Below are 17,653 nucleotides of genomic sequence, written 5' to 3'. Positions count from 1 at the left end.
AAGCTGACATGTTTTGCAGTGCACTTGACAGACGCACGACGTCCTCATGCTGAAGAAGATGAACGACGTCAAGTTCATCACAATGAGCTCCACAGGATGTGAATATTTCAAGCCTTCAAAATAAAAAGGCAGGATAACTACAGTGTTAGTCAGTGCTGCACTGAGGCTGCTCTGTCCTCATATTTAACATCATCATATTTCTTATCATTCTTCTTCTTGTCTTCCTGATGACAAGTGTTGGGATAAGCACGTGCTCGATGAACCCGCTCCATGTAACATCAGAATCTATTTATATATGTATGTGAGGCTGCACCGCTTGAGAATCCACAGACAGATGATCGGGTAGAATAAGACCAGATAAAGTCTCACAGAAAACATACATTGTATTTGTGCCGTAACATTACAAAACATTTGAAGAGATTTATCACATGTTGAAATGCATTTTGACAGGAATTCTATCTACAATGTTAGAAAAACGACAAACAAACGAATGTATATATAGATAGATATATTGTGTACAAATGCATTTCCAGATAATATCACAGAATTAAATGTTAACATGTGTACCTTTTGATTTGTAAGAGTTCAGCCTCCTCTTTCGTTTTTTGTCCTTCCTTGTTTTCTGCTTTTCCCTCAATATCGCTCCTCTCACCTGCCGGCTCCTTAACGCTGACTTCAGACTTCAAAGTTCAAAAATAAAGTTGACCTAAGACTGCAGAGTTTTTAAAACATAAACTGGTATCATCACATAACAGGCTGGTTTTTTTAACCATCACATCCACAAACAGCTTTTTCTTAAACTGAGAACAAGACACGACACATCAGCTTCTGACTCATGACTTTCAGTTAAAACAGATGACACGAGCCAAACACACTGAGTCAGCACGTTTTCTGCCCACCAGAAGTTTCCTAAACCTCCACAATACACACATCCAAATACACAGGTTCAATCAGTGACTCTGCATCCATTAGTTTGGTCTGAACGTAGCACAAGGATTCGTTAAGTGCTGTAAATGAAACTTGTGACAGCCTCAGTACAGCAGGCTGGATGTGGCTTTAATTGTGTTTGTGTACAGTTTAATGTTAATCGTTTACACCTGCTGAGGTTGCGCTCATCAGCGCCCTCATCGGGCTCTAGGCAGGAAGCGCAGGTTGATCGACTTTCCAGGGATGAGCAGGGTTCGAGTTTTAGGCTCCACCTCTTGGGCTCCATCTTCAGGCAGGACCTCATAGTGCTGCATAAGCTGTAAGACCACACACACTGATTGTTGTCAGCCTTCTAAAGAAATCATCCAACATGAAAACAAATGGAAAGTGAAATCTTCTGGTGTTGTTCTGTCACTCACCCTGGACAGAGCAAAGTACATCTCCATCTCTGCCACCCTCTTCCCCACGCAGGCTCGAACCCCCACACCGAAGGGGATGAAGCTGTACGGGTGATGCTGGGAGAAGCCGCCTTCTGCACGAAGCCAGCGCTCGGGGATGAAGAGCTCTGCGTCTGCAAACTGTGCGTCATCGTGACTGGCTGCGTAGTGACACAGATGGAACTGAGTCTGAAAAGAAAACGTGTTAATCTGAACTTCTTAACGTCTCCATGAATCCTGCATCCAAACCCCGGTCACACAGACTGACTTTTTGTCATGTAACGGTTCTGCTGACTCTCTTCAGGAACAAATAAATGCTCTTTGTCTCTCCTTAGCAGCTCCACACACGTGCAGGCTAGGGTGCATCAAATTTCAATGTTAAATTTTAATTTCAAAATATCAATTTGGCTGGCATTGCATGTTGTTCCAATTAACATAAAAATGACCTTTGCAAAGTTTTGAGGAATTCCATTGAGCTTTAGGGGTGCCACCTCACACATGAACTTTGGTGAATTTTCGAAAAATGTGCAATTTTTAGTCTAATTGCCAAATGGTTGACCTGGAAATGTTGAGGACAGTGAACTTTTATACAGTAACATGTTCTATAGGGTTATCAACATCAAAGTTGTTTGTTTGCCCTTTGGGCAACTTGGGCATTTCTCAGAATTCAACTTTCAAGATTCTCCTTCATTTTTCCTATGGATAAAATGAATGGAGGTCAATGGGACATGTTTATGTCACCTTACCGTGAATTTTGTACAGCAGTGATGGATTTCGGACACACATACACAGTTTAATTGACTTTAATGTTAGACACAAGGGGAGATACTGACACACTTAAAATAACAAACCTTATATAGTGGCTAACTCACTGGCAACTAACAGGGCCTAATGGTAAGACTGAGCAATTAAGTTTGAAGTTTAGTTATTGTCAGTCTGTGCCAGGGTCTGCTCCATGGAGCAACATCACCAGGGAGAAGGAGAGAGGAAATGGAACCTGAACTCTGAACCTAGCCATTGCGTCTCCCCCCAGATAGTACCCCCAGGGGTAGCATCTCACCTGTCAGGTACCAGCGATGCCTCTCCAGCGCCTTGATCGCTGATGCTGCAATGCCCTCATCAGCAGCGTGTAGCAGTGTCCATTTCTCTCTGAGACGGGTGAACAAGCTAACCTCTGGCGAGCGTGATGACTCCACCTTCAGGTCTGTAAAAACCTGGTTCAGGATGACCTCGCCAATGTGGTGCCGGCACCCAGACCAAAGCAGTGGTCGGCCCAGTGAGAGCTGTATGGCAATGCAGGCTGCTGTGAGATGGCCGGTGTTTGACGCAGTGGTGTCAAATGCCATGTTGACAACATGGTCAGCGCAGCGCCAGTCCTGCAGCAACATGCATGTCAACTGTGCAATGATTGCCCCACATGCCTCATTGGTCTGCTTTTTATACGCTGGGACACCAAGCAGTTTCAGCCGCTCTGCATCTCCAACCACCACTGTAAGACGCTCCTCCGACTGGCGCACATTGCTGAGCATTGGTGTTAACTTGCTGTCCCAGTGTAGGGTGCACAATGGAGGTGGTGTCCACTGCTTGTGCTGTTCCTCACTGATAGCCTCCAGCACTTGGCGTCTTGCTCGGTCAGCTGTTGCATATGATGCAGAGAGATGTGTACATTCACCGCCTGACTCTGCAACAAGACCACGCGTGAAGGCAGCCTGTTGCATTTTTGACATCTTCAACCTTGTAGCCAGTGACACAACACTAGGTCGGCTAAGGATGTCATGTGGAATTAAGACGTTTGTTCCAGTCTTCTTATATTTGCGGGATAATTCGCCCTCAGATGGTGGATAGACTGTGTTAGTATCCTCCCCTGACTCCTCATCACTCTCCGACTCGAAGCTGGACATTGCCGTCATCTCCTCCAGCTCCTTTAGACTCCTGGACTGCCTGGCTGCTGCTGACGCTTGACGCTCCTCTCGCCGCTTCACCTTGAGTTGCAGCTTTTTGTCCAATACACCAAATATGGCCACTCTGTCGGTCTTCATGCTGGCCAAGAAAGCCAGGTCTTCTGGGTTATCAATCAGCTTTTCAACAATAATACATACCCAGCACAGAAAGATCACTTGAAACAGAAAGATCTCCTCAGTTTTCTTGAGCTGTAGTATTGTTTACCTCAGATCTCCATGGCGACCATTGAGTACTGTTAACCACTTTATCCAACAAAAACAGATGTGCGGTGGCACCCCTAAATCATCATGTACTGGAAAAATATTTTGCATGTGTTGTTTCTACATATATTGGAACACTTTTAGCACCCAGCCATATCAAGATTCAAGAATTGTGTTTTTTGATGCACCCTAGTGCAGGCGTTTGGCTTTATTAGCAGAAACACATGACAAGTCATGTCCTACCTTTTTTGGAAACCAGTAGTTGTCCACGACGACCTCACTCTCTGTGATAAAGCGTCCGTTTCCTGGAACCACAGGATAAAGACTGGCGGCGAAAGACACAGACGACAACTGAATTTCAAATCAGCAAGCGACACGATCTGAAGCGTGAGCTCAGGTCAGAAAGTTTAGAACTGCTCATTTCCTCTTCTGTATGTTAGCACGCTGCTGATACAAACCAGGGGCCACGTGTTCAAGCTCACCGTAAAGTCTCCTTTATGACCGCCTTCAGGTAGGGCATCCTGCTCAGCTCGTCTGTGGTTGGCTCCCGTCTGTCTGGACACACAGAGATCACCTCGCAGTACAGTCGATCCTGAGCCGTGCGCTCCCTCGCCAAACGGTACAATGCCCAGGAGAGGGTGTTAGAGGTCTGCGGCCAGACCGGGGCGAGAGAGAGAGAGAGAGAGAGAGAGAGGGAGTGAGAGGTTGTAAAACTGATGTGGAGACTTTCAGTTTCTCTCGTCCACATGGACAAAATGACAAGTTCAACTTCTGTCCATAAAAAGAAGAACATAAAAGTGTACAAAGAAACTTTTTTGTATCAGTAATGTACACGTTTGATTTAGAGACGTGATTTCTGTCATCTCCAGCCTCAAGCCCCATTATGGTGGAGATAACATTTCTCAAACCGTCACGGCTAAAACTGCACCAACAAGCCTTAACCTCACCAGGGAATGCAGCCAGACGAGCTCTGCATACAAGTAGCAACTAAAGCTGCTGTGTTTTCTCCCTGTGCGTTTCAGGAATGTTTCCCTGCTGGCATAAGACCACATAGCCCTACTGAACACTGTTCCCATCAGGACAACGCCAAGAAATCAGAGTTATGCTGCACTTTGTGCACATGTGAGTTATTGGGTGTGTAAACGCTCATCAGTGGAGGCCATGTGAGTCATTGTCCCTGCATTAGAAACAAAGATGTTAGCTTGTTTTCGGCATCAAGTTAAAATAAACAGTTAGCAGCTTCAAGGCAAACTCAAGAGCTGCACATAAACCCTCAGGTTTCAGGACTGTATCAATCATCTGCATCCACGTGTCGTATGTTCAAGAAAAAGAGGCCCGGGAGGAGCAGGGAAAGCTGATCTCTAAATCTGATGTTTTGGACTGCAGCCTGTGTTGGAAAAGCAGGAAGTACATTATTCAGTCTGTTGTAAGGTTATGTAACAAGCAACGTCTCCAGAAAACACTTTTTGAACACACCTTTAAAAATATGTTTACTGCTTCATGAACACACACACCCATGTAACGTTGTATCTTCTGTATAAGCACAAACAGCCTCACTGTGTGTTTAAACTGCTCCCTCCTCACCGTGTCCACCCCCCCCAGCAGCAGCTCAGTAATGCTGATGTACACCTCGGCGGTGCTCAGCTTGTCAGAGGACAGCAGGTAGGTCAGGTACATTCCCTCGATCTGCTCCCCGCTGCACACCTGAGCTTTCATTTCAGCCACTCTTCTGTTGATGAGGGTCTGAGCTGCCGTACAAAAAAAACACAAAAACAAACGATTTACTTAACTGCAAGTGATCACAAACTGAAGCTGTGAGCAGAGAGTATTGTCCGGCTGCATACCTACGTCATAGAGGTCGTCCCAGGCCTGGACGAAGCGTCTCCAGAAGGGGAGGATGCTGCGACTCCATCGGGGGAAGAGGACCACAGTCTCAGACAGAGTCAGCATGTCATTGACAGCACTGATGAAGCGCAGCGTGTTCTCGGGAATCTCCTCCTGCAGGCAGCCCAACCTGGTCTCAAATAAGATGGCAGAGATACCTGCAGGGGGAGACATTTGGGAAACATTAGAAAATGCTCTACAGCTGACCCCGACCTCAATCCCCTCTGTTACTATTAAACCACCTTCAAAGCCGAACTTGTAGAGCTCAGCCGTTATATCTGAGACCGTGCTCTGGTCCTGACTGCGACACCGGAGGAGCTCAACACGTCGCAGCAGCTCTCCAACAACCTGGTGGATGATGGGAGCGTAGGCCGAAACCTCCCGAAGCTTCAACATCTTGGGGTTCAGAGCGCTGCGGATTCTGTACCACTCCTGCCCTGTGCTAAAAGTTAAAAGAGCATTAGACGTGCTTCATCCTGAAAGAGCTCCGAGGAAGTCCCTCACATCCTGTTCAAGAGCACAGACTTCTATTCTGTAAATCATCAACCTTTGTCCTTCTCATCTGTTCAGTAAGAAACTTGCTAAAGAGTCTAAAACACAACTACTGTCCAGCATCTGTCAGACAGTCTCCACTCACTCCACATGCAGACCATAGGCCTGTCCTCTCAGGTCCCGGTACTCCCTCCAGTGAGGCAGCTCAGCTCGGACTGGGTGCCGACCCTCCTGTCGGATCACCTGAGCTATGAGCTCTGGCGTCGCCACATTGACAATGTCAAATGGACCAAACCTGGAGCGCCAGATGGGCCCGTACAATCTCTTCTGTACATCCTGGAAAGAACAACATCAGTGAGTAGAATGAAGTAGAAGTAATTTAATACATCAGCACACAAAGATCTCTGTATAAACCAATGCATGTGCAGTTAATCCTTTTAATTAACTGGATCTACACTGTACAACATTTTATTTTTATTTTTACTACAAAATATCAAACTAAAAGTAACTTCATACGATAATTACACTGAGTGCAAATCAAACACAACATCAATCACTTTTCTATAAATCCACTGAAATCATTCTCTTTACAACACGTTGAAGTAGAGAGGGAAATGTACCTGCAGTAAGTGGCTCTTGTCTGCATATCCTTTGACAAATAACCAGTATAAAGTGGTGAGTAAAGAGGGCCCCGGCAGGTCATCGATGCTCTTCAGCTTCCTGGCCTCAGTCTCCGCCCGGACGTTCAACTTTCTCCTGGGTTGGAAGTCTGGAGCGACTCGAGCTGCACTTAAAGTCCGGGCAGAGAGTACTGACAGTCGGAGGGTCCGGGCTGCAGCTGCAGCGGAAGCCATGGAGGAGTGTGTTCCTTAGAAAGACTAGAGAGAGGATCAGCGGGTGTGTCCGTTTCGTCTCTTAATGTGACATACTTTAAACTGCACACTTTAATATATTATATCCCCTGCAGGGAGCTTCTGGTACTGCGTGCACTGTTGTGATTATTAATAAAATGCATTTAAATTATTGAGAGATACCTGATAATGAGGAATGACTGTTTTGTATTCCTGCAGATTTAAATTCCTTTCCACTGTGTACTATGGCATTATAACAGTGTGTGCCAATTCAGGATTCACAATGTAGTGTAGAAATATCTTTACAAAACAAAATGCTGCAAACAGCTCTCAGTATATGAATGTGAAAAAATAAAAATAATCTGATGATAGAAAGTGTTTGGAATCTTTAATTTAAAGTGTTTTTACCGGACGTGTAAGTCTACATGTTGAAATAAAGAGCCGCTCTCGCTTCAGCCATGTGTCTATACTGCCCTCCAGTGGACAAAATGTGGAACAATATTTGGGGTTTAAACCTTTTTTTTTTGCCATTTTTGTTCAAGTGTAAATATCTCATACATATGCAAGAATTTAAGTGCCGTTAGACTTAATACAGTGCAAATGCGCTTTTTTTAAATATATATATATCTATGATTATACTCACCAAAATGTCTTCAAGAAACAGCGCCTCCTCCGCGCCTTTCGCTACGTCACATCCGTCAGTTAAGGAACTTCCGCTACGCAAAAGGCTTTTATTAAAAAATAAAAGAAAAAAAATAAAATCAAACCAGAAATGTAGTTCCACTCTTGTAGTTCAAATGTATTCCAAATTTTGAAGAGAGAGCGGCTCTGAGAGGGCAACAAGCAGTGTAACGCCGGAAAGACTTACACTTCCGGTATAAGACACGTTTAAAATTAAATCTTTAAATGCTTATCAAATTCTTCCTATACTTTTTAAGACACAAAGCGTTTTAAAGTTGTACTCTATTTCAAATCATTACTTGCAAGTTTAATTGTTTTGCACTTTACACACGCTCATAATAAAACGACACCAAAGTTTGAAATAAATATCTTTTATTTTCATCGCCATAATTGTTGTAATTATGAACACAGCTGTTGCAATACTCCAGACTTTTGCCAAAAAACAGCAATCATTCAACGGCACTGCTGCGTCTCTCAAGACCCAACCATGCATAAACTCTCCCATTTTAAAAAAAAGTAAAATAAAAAATATATATTAAAAAATTATGCGTACCACAGATATACAGATCTGATATAAACAGGCGTATTGGTCACAAACCAATCAGAATTATAAACATGGCTTCTTTTACAATACACAGAGACCTTAACGTGGGATATAAGTTGATTTTTTTTTTCTTTTTTAGAAAAAGGTTACATTTTCTTTTATACATTTGTACATATCTATAGATATTTTTAATCTTATTTTAATGTTTTTAACCCGACAGTCAGAATGCTCAAGGCATTAAGGGTCCAAAGAGCACGAGTTGCAGTAAATGCACTTTTACAAACTTAAACTCTCACTCATGCACGCACGCACGCACACGCACGCACACGCACGCACACACACACACACACACACACACACACACACTCACAACCAGGAGTGGCAGCAGTGGCTTTAGATACGAAGAAGAGAACTACAGGTGTATCTTCGCGTCTGCAGGTGACAAATACTGGTACTGGAGACCTGACCAGCGGTGGTGAACGAGGCCATCTGAAGGTGAAAAAAACTGAAACATTACATTCATGTATTGAGTCAATGCTAACACGAATGTTAACACACACACACACACACACACACACACACACACACACACACACACACAGATAAGACACACGCGCACGCACGCACGCACACACACACCAGGTCACAATCACACTTCCGGTGAAACAAAATAAAAATGTGCAAAGAAAAGGTCGCTGAACGAAGCTGCACAGTCGACAATGGGGTCGAGAAAAACATCAGTGAATCATAGTGCATAATGGTAGTGCGTATCAAGGGTTACCAGTGCTGGCGGCGTTTACAACTGAATCTCTATCTGTACCAGACAGTTGACTGTTCACCGCCTCATACTCAACATCCAATGATATGATGCAAGGCTGATTCTTAAAAGAAGAATCGCTACCATGGATCCATTGACCAATCACAGACGCACAGATGGAAATGTACCAGAGCAGCAAAAGTGGAATGAGTGCTTTTATGGGAACCATCAGCTGAGATCAGGGTTCACTGTCGGCCGACTGAAGATCAAGAAGCTTCACAAAACAGTGAGAACTAAAAAAAATAATTATTCAAAACTATAACCTAATGCTGCTTTTGGGGGGGGGGAAAGTGCAATGATTATACCGTGGTGTGCCACTAATACCTGCTGGCCGCTTTGGGGAACTACAACAACAGCAACATCCTCGAAAGAAGTGCTGTATTTGAAATCAAGCTCACAATTCGAAATCCGCTAGAAGCTCCGACACCCAGGAATTAAACGCAAATATCCTGACTGAGAACTCTCTCCACCTTCCTTTGATCGCATGGTGCCAAAATAACACCTGCGATGGCTGCATTACGTAGTGAACTTAATCTTACTCAGATATATCCTCGAGTCATACATTATTCCATGATAGCTTTATCCAGAAGTAAACTGTGAGGTGGCGTCCCTTGAGCTTGCATTTAAAGGGATACTTCACCCATTTACATGAAGCTGTGTATCATTAGAAACATGGTAGTAGTGTTGAATGGTCGTGAGTCCAGCCCTCATTTTGCCCTGAGACGAGAAAAATGTGTTTTTTTTGTTTGAAAGTTTTCTTCATGTGATGCAAAAAGCGTCATATTGCATCACATGAAGAAAACTTCCAGGCGAAGAAAAACACATTTTTCTCGTCTCAGGGCAAAATGAGGGCTGGATTCACGACCATTCAACACTACTACCATGTTTCTAATGACACACAGCTTCATGCAAATGGGTGAAGTATCCCTTTAAAGAAGTTTGAGTAAGTGCAGCCGAAGAGCACGGAGGGGGACGTGACGGGGGTCTGAGACATCCATCCAGATGATTCTGTACCGGTAAACTTGTGGAGGTAAAATACTGATTATTGCATTTTAAATAAGAAACAGCTCTGAATATAAACTCATCAGCTGAGGAGCGGCCATATTTCAGATTAACTTAGTACCATTAAGGGCTCCATGGCGAGATGTTTTCCACATGGAAACTTCTGTAAATACAGTTTAAGGTGTTGTGGAAGGATCACAGGTCAACGTCAGAGTTACTGGTTGTAGAAACTTCATCCTGCCATCTTGTGTGTGCAGTGAGTTTGCGGCTTACAGTGCATAGTTATGGAGCCGGTGCAATGACAAACATCTATGGATCACAGACAGTTTTTTTTTTTTCCCCAAACAGACGTTATGGAAGCTCGGCCCGAGAAGAAAGCACACCAAGAGCCAAGCAGAAACCAGCACATGTTGAAGGGAGTGTTTGGGGTTCGACTAAAGTGACGATTAAAGTCTTGATTTGGCAACAACAGTGCTGTCTGTCATCAATGAAAGAAGCTGTGACAAACTGTAAACGTCTGAAGGAGTGCACAAAACAAACAAAAAAACAAATCCAACGAGACACAACAGGAGCGCTCCAATGTGGCACAGAGACGCCTCGACTGGGAAACATAAAAAGGCACCGACTGCAGCAGCAAATAAAGAGCGAGGCTGACTACTGGATCGATGCTAAGCAGCTAAAAACATCCAGGACCGCTCCTCAAGGTAAAACAGCGAGACAGCATCATACAGCCAGACCTCTGACCAATCAGCTGTGAGCTTCTTCAAACAGTGAAACAGTGCCATTCACTCCCTCTCAGAGCCAAAAGACTCACATTAGAAACGCTGGAAAATAAAACCTTGCGATGTGCAATTACAAATAACTTGATTGAATAAATCTTCTCTGTCAATCACTACATCATTCACAGGATGTAACCAACAGAGCAGTACCAGGAGTGTACCGATTCATGCCAACGGGAACCAAAAACAGACTTCTCCATCTCTGATCTGCTTTGACGAGAGCGCTCCCAGTCTGACCACTGAATACTTACAAGGTGCATTGTAAAATAAACCTCCGCTGACGCCCACAAAGACTGAAGGAGGAGTACGACTCCTGGTCTTAGTGCCAGTTAGACGGCACATCACCACCTACAGCTCACCATTAAACCAGCAGGAGCAGTCTGTAGAGATTTGGTTTCCAGCCAGAGCGAGCAGACAGACAAAGAGTTGAGGTGAGATCAGGATGCTGACAGGAGTTCCTGTTGCTGAAAAGGCAGACACGGACGTTTCAGCTGAACTGAGATCAGCTCGATTTGGGCTAACGGTAAAAGGCAGCTCAGCTGGAAGGCAAACAATGTAGAGAAACCTTGCAGCTAAAAATAACAGATATTATCCATAACCTCAGACTCACTCAGACACTGCCATAAACAAACAAACAGAAAAGGCACACGCACGGCAAAGAGCAAGGATGTGAGAGGAAGAGGAGGAGTTTAGAGACAGAACAGACGGGAAACAGGGAGTGTTCTCTGCATCGGGGATTTTCAATTCATCTTTAGCAGCGGGCTCAGGTCATCACGGTCACCCGACGCACTGGCTTTTGGCAGGAGACTACATTCTGGGGTCGGGTCAGCAAGATGAGGGGGCGGGGCTACTCTAGAGTCAGGCATCACCTCCTGAAGGTCCACAACACAGACACTTCCCACTCCAAAGAGATTAGAAGAGAGAAACCGTACAAACATAAAAAAGGAGTCAGGAGGAAGTGCTCCACTCCTCCATGTTCGACAAATTAAGGTGCAACTTGCGGAGAAAAATAAAATAGAAATTCATGTCCTCTATGGCAGTCTCTTAAAAACAGAGACGGGAGGAGCGGGTATGCCCCTCCCATCCTGCCAACAACCCCCAAGTTCTTCCAGCCAGGTCCTGTCAGTCCAATATGGTTTTAGCGCCGAGGTGGAGGGGCGGGCTCAGAGGCAGGGACGCCCCGTCAGGTAAGGCCATATCTGGCTGTTCAGCAGGCAGGCAGAGCAGGGAGGGGGGTTAATGTACAAAGATGTGCCTCAGTAGCTCATCAGCAGAAGGCCGCTGCTTGGTCTCTACAAAAATCCGTTTGAGGAAATCTCGGCAGTGGTCCGACACGTGAGCAGGCAGCACAGGGTTCGTGGGCTGGGTGGCAATCTTAAAGATGGCTGCCATGGCCTCAAACTCTGCCCAGGGGGGCCGCTGAGTCAGCATCTCCACCACGGTGCAGCCGACACTCCTGAAGGCAAACAGACAGAGCAGCTCTCAAACATATCTTTGTGCAAGTTTAACAGATCAGCTTTGGTTCTACCCTGAAATCCAGAACTCACCAGATGTCCGCCTTCCTCCCATAGCCCTCTCCACTGATCACTTCAGGGCTCATCCAGTAGGGGGTGCCGGTCACAGACATGATCCCTGTTCCTGACAGGCAGATGGTCTGCAGCCGTCGACTAGCCCCAAAGTCGCCAAGCTTCACGTTACCCACCGAGTCCCGAAGGATGTTGGCGCCTGAGCAGAGAAGAGAAAGTCAAAAAGCTGCAACTGTTTCCTGTTGACGCAGCTTTTCAACTTTCCATTTCAACGTTTATTTTTCAGCCATTATTCATTATCTGCTAAACAGATAATCCTCCAGAAGAAGCACCTTTGATGTCTCGGTGGACGATCATGTTGCTGTGCAGGTAGGAAACCCCCTCCAGGATCTGCCGGGTGTAGCGACGCGTCACGTTTTCCGTCAGCGCCCCATAAGACTTCAGCTGGTCTTTAATGGAGCCCTAATACATAAAATATGTATTTCAAACAATTCTTGCATTCCAGTCATAAATGTAATTATTTTACACTTGAATCCTGAAGTTATTCTTCATATTTATATTGAAATAGCTTAAAGGCAGAGTAAGAAAGTGCTCACTCCAGGCATGTACTCCATGAAGATGGAGAGTGTTCGCTCCATTGTGTCTCGCAGACAGCCGTAGTACTGAACAATCCTCTCATTGCACAGATTCTTCAAGAGCTGGATCTCACACTCTAACGCGCTCACCTCCTGGATGACAGAACCAACATGACGCCATGTTGATTTCAACTGTTTTATTAATATCCACACTCCATCAGAAAGATCTGTGCAGACTCACCTTGCTGGTCTCTGGACTCTCTGGGTCAAACTGGACCTGTTTGACTGCCAGTTCTCGTCCAGTATCGGCATCATAACAGAGAAAAACTCGTCCAAAGGCGCCTTGACCCAGGAGCTTTCCAAGGCGCCAGTTGGTCGGGGCACGAGGAGCTGAAAAACATCATTTAAATCAGCCTGCTGCACAAGAACAGCTCAGAGGCTTTGAGACTTTTTTTCCAGCATTGAACAACAACGATGAACTCACAGCGGCTTGGCGGGCTGATGTCCATCACAGACAGGGTTGGAGGAGCAGCTATGTTGGGATTTGGTTCAATGTCGCTTCCCCTCCGTGGCCTCCTGGCGGGCCCCGGGGCCTCCTCCAGGTCAGGGGTGAAGACACTGCTACCACTGCTGGTGCTGGGCGACTGCTCAGTCGGGCTGAAGTTTACCGGTGAGCGGAAACCATGAACTTGTGTTCGCCGAGCCCGAGGGAAGGTCTTCCTCCCTGCCGAGCACAGGAAGGGAAGAGGAAACAATATTCATACAATCAGAATCATGAGTGAATATTTCTTAATATTAAACAATCTTTCTGTTTAAGTGTCTCACCATCGCTGTAATCCTGGAGGCCAAAAGGAATGCCATATCGTCGAGGATATGTTCCTCCTTTTCCCGACTTCTCAAACACGGGGATATCATACTCTAGACAGGATGAAGAAACACAGAATGATAACGTGAGAAAAGAGGCACTCAAAGCTATCGAGGCCGTTCCTTATGTTTTCAATCAAACATTAACCTGGAAAGTCCTGGTGGTTATCCGGGTAGCTCTGCGCTCGAGGCATCCTGGACTTCGGGTAGTCACTGGACAAAAGAAAAACATGAAATAACACATCGGTCATTGAACCACATTTGCTGAGTAACTTTCACACATCTTATCTGTACTGTTATTTTGCTTAAGAATCATTGTGCATATACGGTATGTTAGCTTTATCAGGCATGAAAATAATAATAATACTACATATAAAAGGATTGGACTATCTGTGGTTTTAAATCACAACAGAGCTTTCTATGCCTGAGTGTTATGTAGTGTGAATAAGATATTGGGGTCCTGACCTGTCCAGTGGGCTGTCTAAAGAGGGACAACTTCCAGACGCAGAGTTTTCTGGGCTGCTCATGGACAGCGGGTCGAGCATCTGAAGGGAAAAAATGATTTCACATAAACAGGAGCATGTCCACAGTCTGCCCTTCTCTGGACAACAAAATACTAATTTCACACGTTTAAGCTTGCCCTCTGAATAACAATTAACACAAGCGCTGTGCACTGTGGGTAATTAAAACTGAAGTCCAGTTTGAAAGTACCTGGTCCATGCTCTCAGGAATAAACTCCCCCTCGCTGTTGATGCTGGTGAAGGAGCCGTTCCTCGCCACTTGCTGCAGCGCATCGGGAATGTATCCTGGAGGAGGAGAGCTGCGGTCTGTCGAATGAGAGCCTGAGGACGGACGCAGAGAAATATTACCATGAATAACATTCATTTAGCCTTTTATTAGAACTTTTAAAATCGTGCTTTGCCCTTCTTTCTTATCTTATTCATTTCAGCAACAGTTCGATTATCAGACATTAGTCACCTATCAAACCCAGCACACTGTTTTTCTCAGCCACTCTGAATCCTGTGTTGTCCAGCTCCTCGTGGGACGGCAAGAGGTCCATATTGGACGACGTGTTCTGTAGAACCGAAGTGGGAAAAAGCAGCTTTAGGTTTACATTTTAAAGACAAATGACGGTATTAACAGTGTAGAAGAGTCTGAACAGTGTGTGTCAGACTGAGTGGAGGAGCTGCTGACCTGAGAGGAGCTCTGGAGCACCAGGAGGATCTTCAGGCTCTTCATGTGTACACTGCGATCGAGCAGCTCCACAGCCTTGTCCAGGTCATCCTGAGTGGTCAGTGGAATCACCAACTGCAACAAAGAAAAGCAGCTTTGTTTGACTTCAAGATCAGACGTTAAACAGCCGGTGGGTGAGGTCTGTCAGCATCTTACCTCATTGTTGGTGTAATGAAGGTCCATCATCTGACCGAAAGCCACCTTTGCTTTCGCCTTCAGGTCGTCCAGCCTGACAGGTCGAGGGAACTGCAAAATCCTGGAGAGAAGAAGAGAGGTCAAAGGTCATTGGAACACATCTACAGGTGTGCACTAACTCCATCATAGATGTGATATATGATGCTAAAGCCTCACCTCTTCTCCCCTTTGAACTCAAACTTCACTCTTACGTCATTCTATGGAACAGAAAGAGAATTAACATTTTAAAAGTTATTATTATTATTCCACTCAGCCCTTTTTACCCTGTTCATCAAAGGTGACTGTGAACCACAGAAAGGACCGCTGCAGCTCACTGTGTCACTATTTCTAAGAACTAACCCTGTTTTCTAAATTGGTGATTTGCACGTTTTGCTAGATTTGATCACTTTGACTACGAAGAGTCCTCTTTGATGAAAAGTCACAACCGTGACAGGTCCTCATAACATCTAAATAATGAGGATATGGTCAGTTTAAACTTTAAATGACATCATTATTGGGTCAGAATAGTTACTGATGATTACCTGGTTCTTGGGCGAAGAGGCTTTGGGTTTGCCCAGGTCCGACAGGAACATTGCAGGTCGACTAGAGCGGTGCAGTTCGGCCAAGTCCTGCATGATTGAGTTCAGCGCCTCCTGCTCATCTGAGCCACGAAAAGAGTTCAGTTTTATAATGTTCCAGATTAAATACAAGTGTATTTCAAAAGTAAAAAATAGTCTACAGGAGTAAAACAGCCACTTTTCATAACCATGTAATCAGGGATTTGCACAATCACAAATGTCATTGCTTGCCTTAATTAGATTCATACGTTTAAATCCTTGTGCAAATGTTAGTATCAAATGTATTTAGTTTCCTTTAAGATCCACTGAAGTAACATATTACAATGCAACTTACTTTAAAGTACAAAGACCCATTGTTAAAGAGGAAAAAAACATGCCTTTGGTTTTAAGGTATGACAAAAGAGGAAGCTGGCTTTCTGTCAACTAGTAACACTACCTTAAAAACACATGCATACACAAACACATACCCATCATCATGGCACAGCGATTGACCCAGGAGGCCAGGAAAGAGGACTCTCCCATCAAAGGGATTCCTTTCTCCTGCAAAAGGACAACATAAATCCTGACATGCAGTTGATCGGGAGCCTGAAGCTGCTGGCTGATCAGCAGATCTTCTCTACACAGGGTTGGATAATAAATGCATAATAAAATGTTTTACTTTAGAGTGTCACTTGTGATTTCTGTTTAAAATAAATAAAGCTGGGAAGGCACCATGTTCTAGTTGTTAGAGTAAATGGAATAACTTAAAAAGTGGTGTTTTAAAATAACAGTTTATGTCTCTTTCGTCTGCACAATCACTGCTGGTTGTTATTTATGAGTGTCAGTCAAGATGGCTGATTAGAGACTATAATCATCACAGATTTCATCACCATCTGAAGACGTTCAGTCTGACAGCTACTTCACATAATCATCATGGACTTTGACATTTTACATTTACATTATTTTTTTTAACATCTATGATTATTCTTAAAAAAAAATAACTTCTTAACTAGCCACATGAGCGAGCTTGCTAACTCACGACCTTACAGCAAAGTTGATTAAAAAAACAACAGTCACTATTAAGGCCTCCTTTAATATAAATAATTAGCTTTCATTTAACTGGCTAGCGTTAGCTTCGTAGCAACGCAGGCTTTACTTACAACTGTTGCTAGACAATGTGGCAATAAGAAAACACCCTAAGCTCATGATCAAAATGCACACTGAGAGACATATTTATTTTTTATAAGATGAGCTAGCTGATAGTTCCGTGTGTGGCTAGCTGTCAGGCTAAGGGAAGTTGTCCAGCTAAGCTAATGCTAAAGTTAACTAGCCTCATAGCTATGCAAAGCTGCATCAAAAAGCTACCATGAGACGTGATGTATAAACCAGTAAGGCGAACCGGCGTGATTTTACCTGGTAACTGATTCAGTTTATATTCAGCTGCTCATCCACAGGGCCGGTGACAGGAGCCCCGGGCCCCGCGGAGGACGCTGGAGGAAGCAGAAGTTTGGTGCTGAGCTCCCCAACTTCACTCGAGTCCTGCTGGGCCACGACGACGAGGAGGCCCGATGACCGACTGTTCAGCCCGGTGGATCTGTTCAGGTAGAAACTAACAATAAAGGATGTATCCAGCAGCGTGTATCTGTATCCGTGTGCTGATAAAAAAACTATAAAATTATATAAAATCTGTCATATTGCTGCACTCTACAGATACGCTTCTTTCGCCGTTTCCCCACTTTAGTTAAGCTAACGAGTAACCTAGCAACGGCTACAGGAAGTGGAGGTGTTTTTTCTGAAAAAATAAAATCCTAATATCGCTCGCGAAGGGCAAGCTCATATTTTGTGATTTATATTGACAGTTAGCAACCGGAAATACCTTGTCTATGTCCTGATCAACTTGACAGGTTAACCTCGTTGTAAGAATCCAACAAAAACACAAGCTGTGATGTCAGGGAAATATTTCACTTCTAATAAAATCACACCTGTCAAATAAATACATGTCATTGTATTTGGCGTTTTGGAGAATTTTGCAAATTCTAGCTTTTTAAAAATCGTTACATTAAGAATTATTGTTAATTTTGTTAATTTCGATGACTGGTGTCCTTTTTCAGGCGAAATGAAATTCCACCACATCACAGTAATGTGAAG

The 17,653-nt window shown here is 44.3% G+C and overlaps 2 protein-coding genes and 1 long non-coding RNA gene across 4 annotated transcripts; 1 reads left to right on the top strand and 2 right to left on the bottom strand.

Moving 5' to 3' along the window:
• Positions 1 to 914: 914 nt before the first annotated feature.
• cyp27a2 (cytochrome P450 family 27 subfamily A member 2) lies at positions 915 to 7,606 on the bottom strand. 2 transcript variants are annotated; one of them, XM_079335824.1, is made up of 10 exons: positions 7,397 to 7,606; positions 6,523 to 6,780; positions 6,048 to 6,238; positions 5,653 to 5,852; positions 5,371 to 5,568; positions 5,111 to 5,274; positions 4,009 to 4,175; positions 3,770 to 3,851; positions 1,347 to 1,553; positions 915 to 1,244 (listed from the first exon to the last, which is right to left on the bottom strand). In XM_079335824.1, exons 2-10 carry the CDS (start codon positions 6,754 to 6,756, stop codon positions 1,125 to 1,127), a joined length of 1,563 nt encoding a protein of 520 aa, XP_079191950.1. In that variant the 5' UTR covers positions 6,757 to 6,780; positions 7,397 to 7,606; the 3' UTR covers positions 915 to 1,124. The 2 variants fall into 2 exon arrangements, with proteins under 2 accessions (XP_079191950.1, XP_079191951.1); XM_079335825.1 differs by lacking the exon at positions 7,397 to 7,606 and adding an exon at positions 6,937 to 7,251.
• Positions 7,607 to 9,327: 1,721 nt separating this feature from the next.
• LOC306819042 lies at positions 9,328 to 10,590 on the top strand. The gene is made up of 2 exons (XR_013778475.1): positions 9,328 to 9,711; positions 9,749 to 10,590. It is a non-coding gene; the product is annotated as an uncharacterized lncRNA (long non-coding RNA).
• Positions 10,591 to 10,698: 108 nt separating this feature from the next.
• Positions 10,699 to 17,340, bottom strand: map3k2 (mitogen-activated protein kinase kinase kinase 2). The gene is made up of 17 exons (XM_079336788.1): positions 16,919 to 17,340; positions 15,994 to 16,066; positions 15,491 to 15,609; positions 15,126 to 15,166; positions 14,931 to 15,030; positions 14,736 to 14,849; positions 14,520 to 14,616; positions 14,253 to 14,383; positions 14,007 to 14,086; positions 13,690 to 13,754; positions 13,503 to 13,595; positions 13,162 to 13,401; positions 12,919 to 13,067; positions 12,699 to 12,830; positions 12,435 to 12,564; positions 12,124 to 12,301; positions 10,699 to 12,032 (listed from the first exon to the last, which is right to left on the bottom strand). The coding sequence occupies exons 2-17, from the start codon at positions 16,046 to 16,048 to the stop codon at positions 11,813 to 11,815; spliced, it is 1,944 nt and encodes a 647-aa protein (XP_079192914.1). The 5' UTR covers positions 16,049 to 16,066; positions 16,919 to 17,340; the 3' UTR covers positions 10,699 to 11,812.
• Between the last annotated feature and the right edge of the window lie 313 nt (positions 17,341 to 17,653).

Source organism: Symphodus melops (genome assembly GCF_947650265.1).
Source record: "Symphodus melops genome assembly, chromosome: 23".
NCBI classification, from domain to species: domain Eukaryota; kingdom Metazoa; phylum Chordata; class Actinopteri; order Labriformes; family Labridae; genus Symphodus; species Symphodus melops.
This window is presented reverse-complemented; position numbering and strand designations above follow the sequence as displayed.

Coding starts and splice junctions, on each gene's coding strand:
- cyp27a2 (XM_079335824.1), bottom strand. CDS start 6,756: ATGGCTTCCGCTGCAGCTGCAGCCCGGACCCTCCGACTGTCAGTACTC. Junction 5,275..5,370: donor GGACGACCTCTATGACGTAG/GTATGCAGCCGG, acceptor TTTGTACGGCAG/CTCAGACCCTCATCAACAGA. Junction 1,554..3,769: donor ACTACTGGTTTCCAAAAAAG/GTAGGACATGAC, acceptor TTTTCTTTTCAG/ACTCAGTTCCATCTGTGTCA.
- map3k2 (XM_079336788.1), bottom strand. CDS start 16,048: ATGGGAGAGTCCTCTTTCCTGGCCTCCTGGGTCAATCGCTGTGCCATG. Junction 14,384..14,519: donor CAGTGTGCTGGGTTTGATAG/GTGACTAATGTC, acceptor GTCCGTCCTCAG/GCTCTCATTCGACAGACCGC. Junction 13,596..13,689: donor TAACCACCAGGACTTTCCAG/GTTAATGTTTGA, acceptor CATCCTGTCTAG/AGTATGATATCCCCGTGTTT.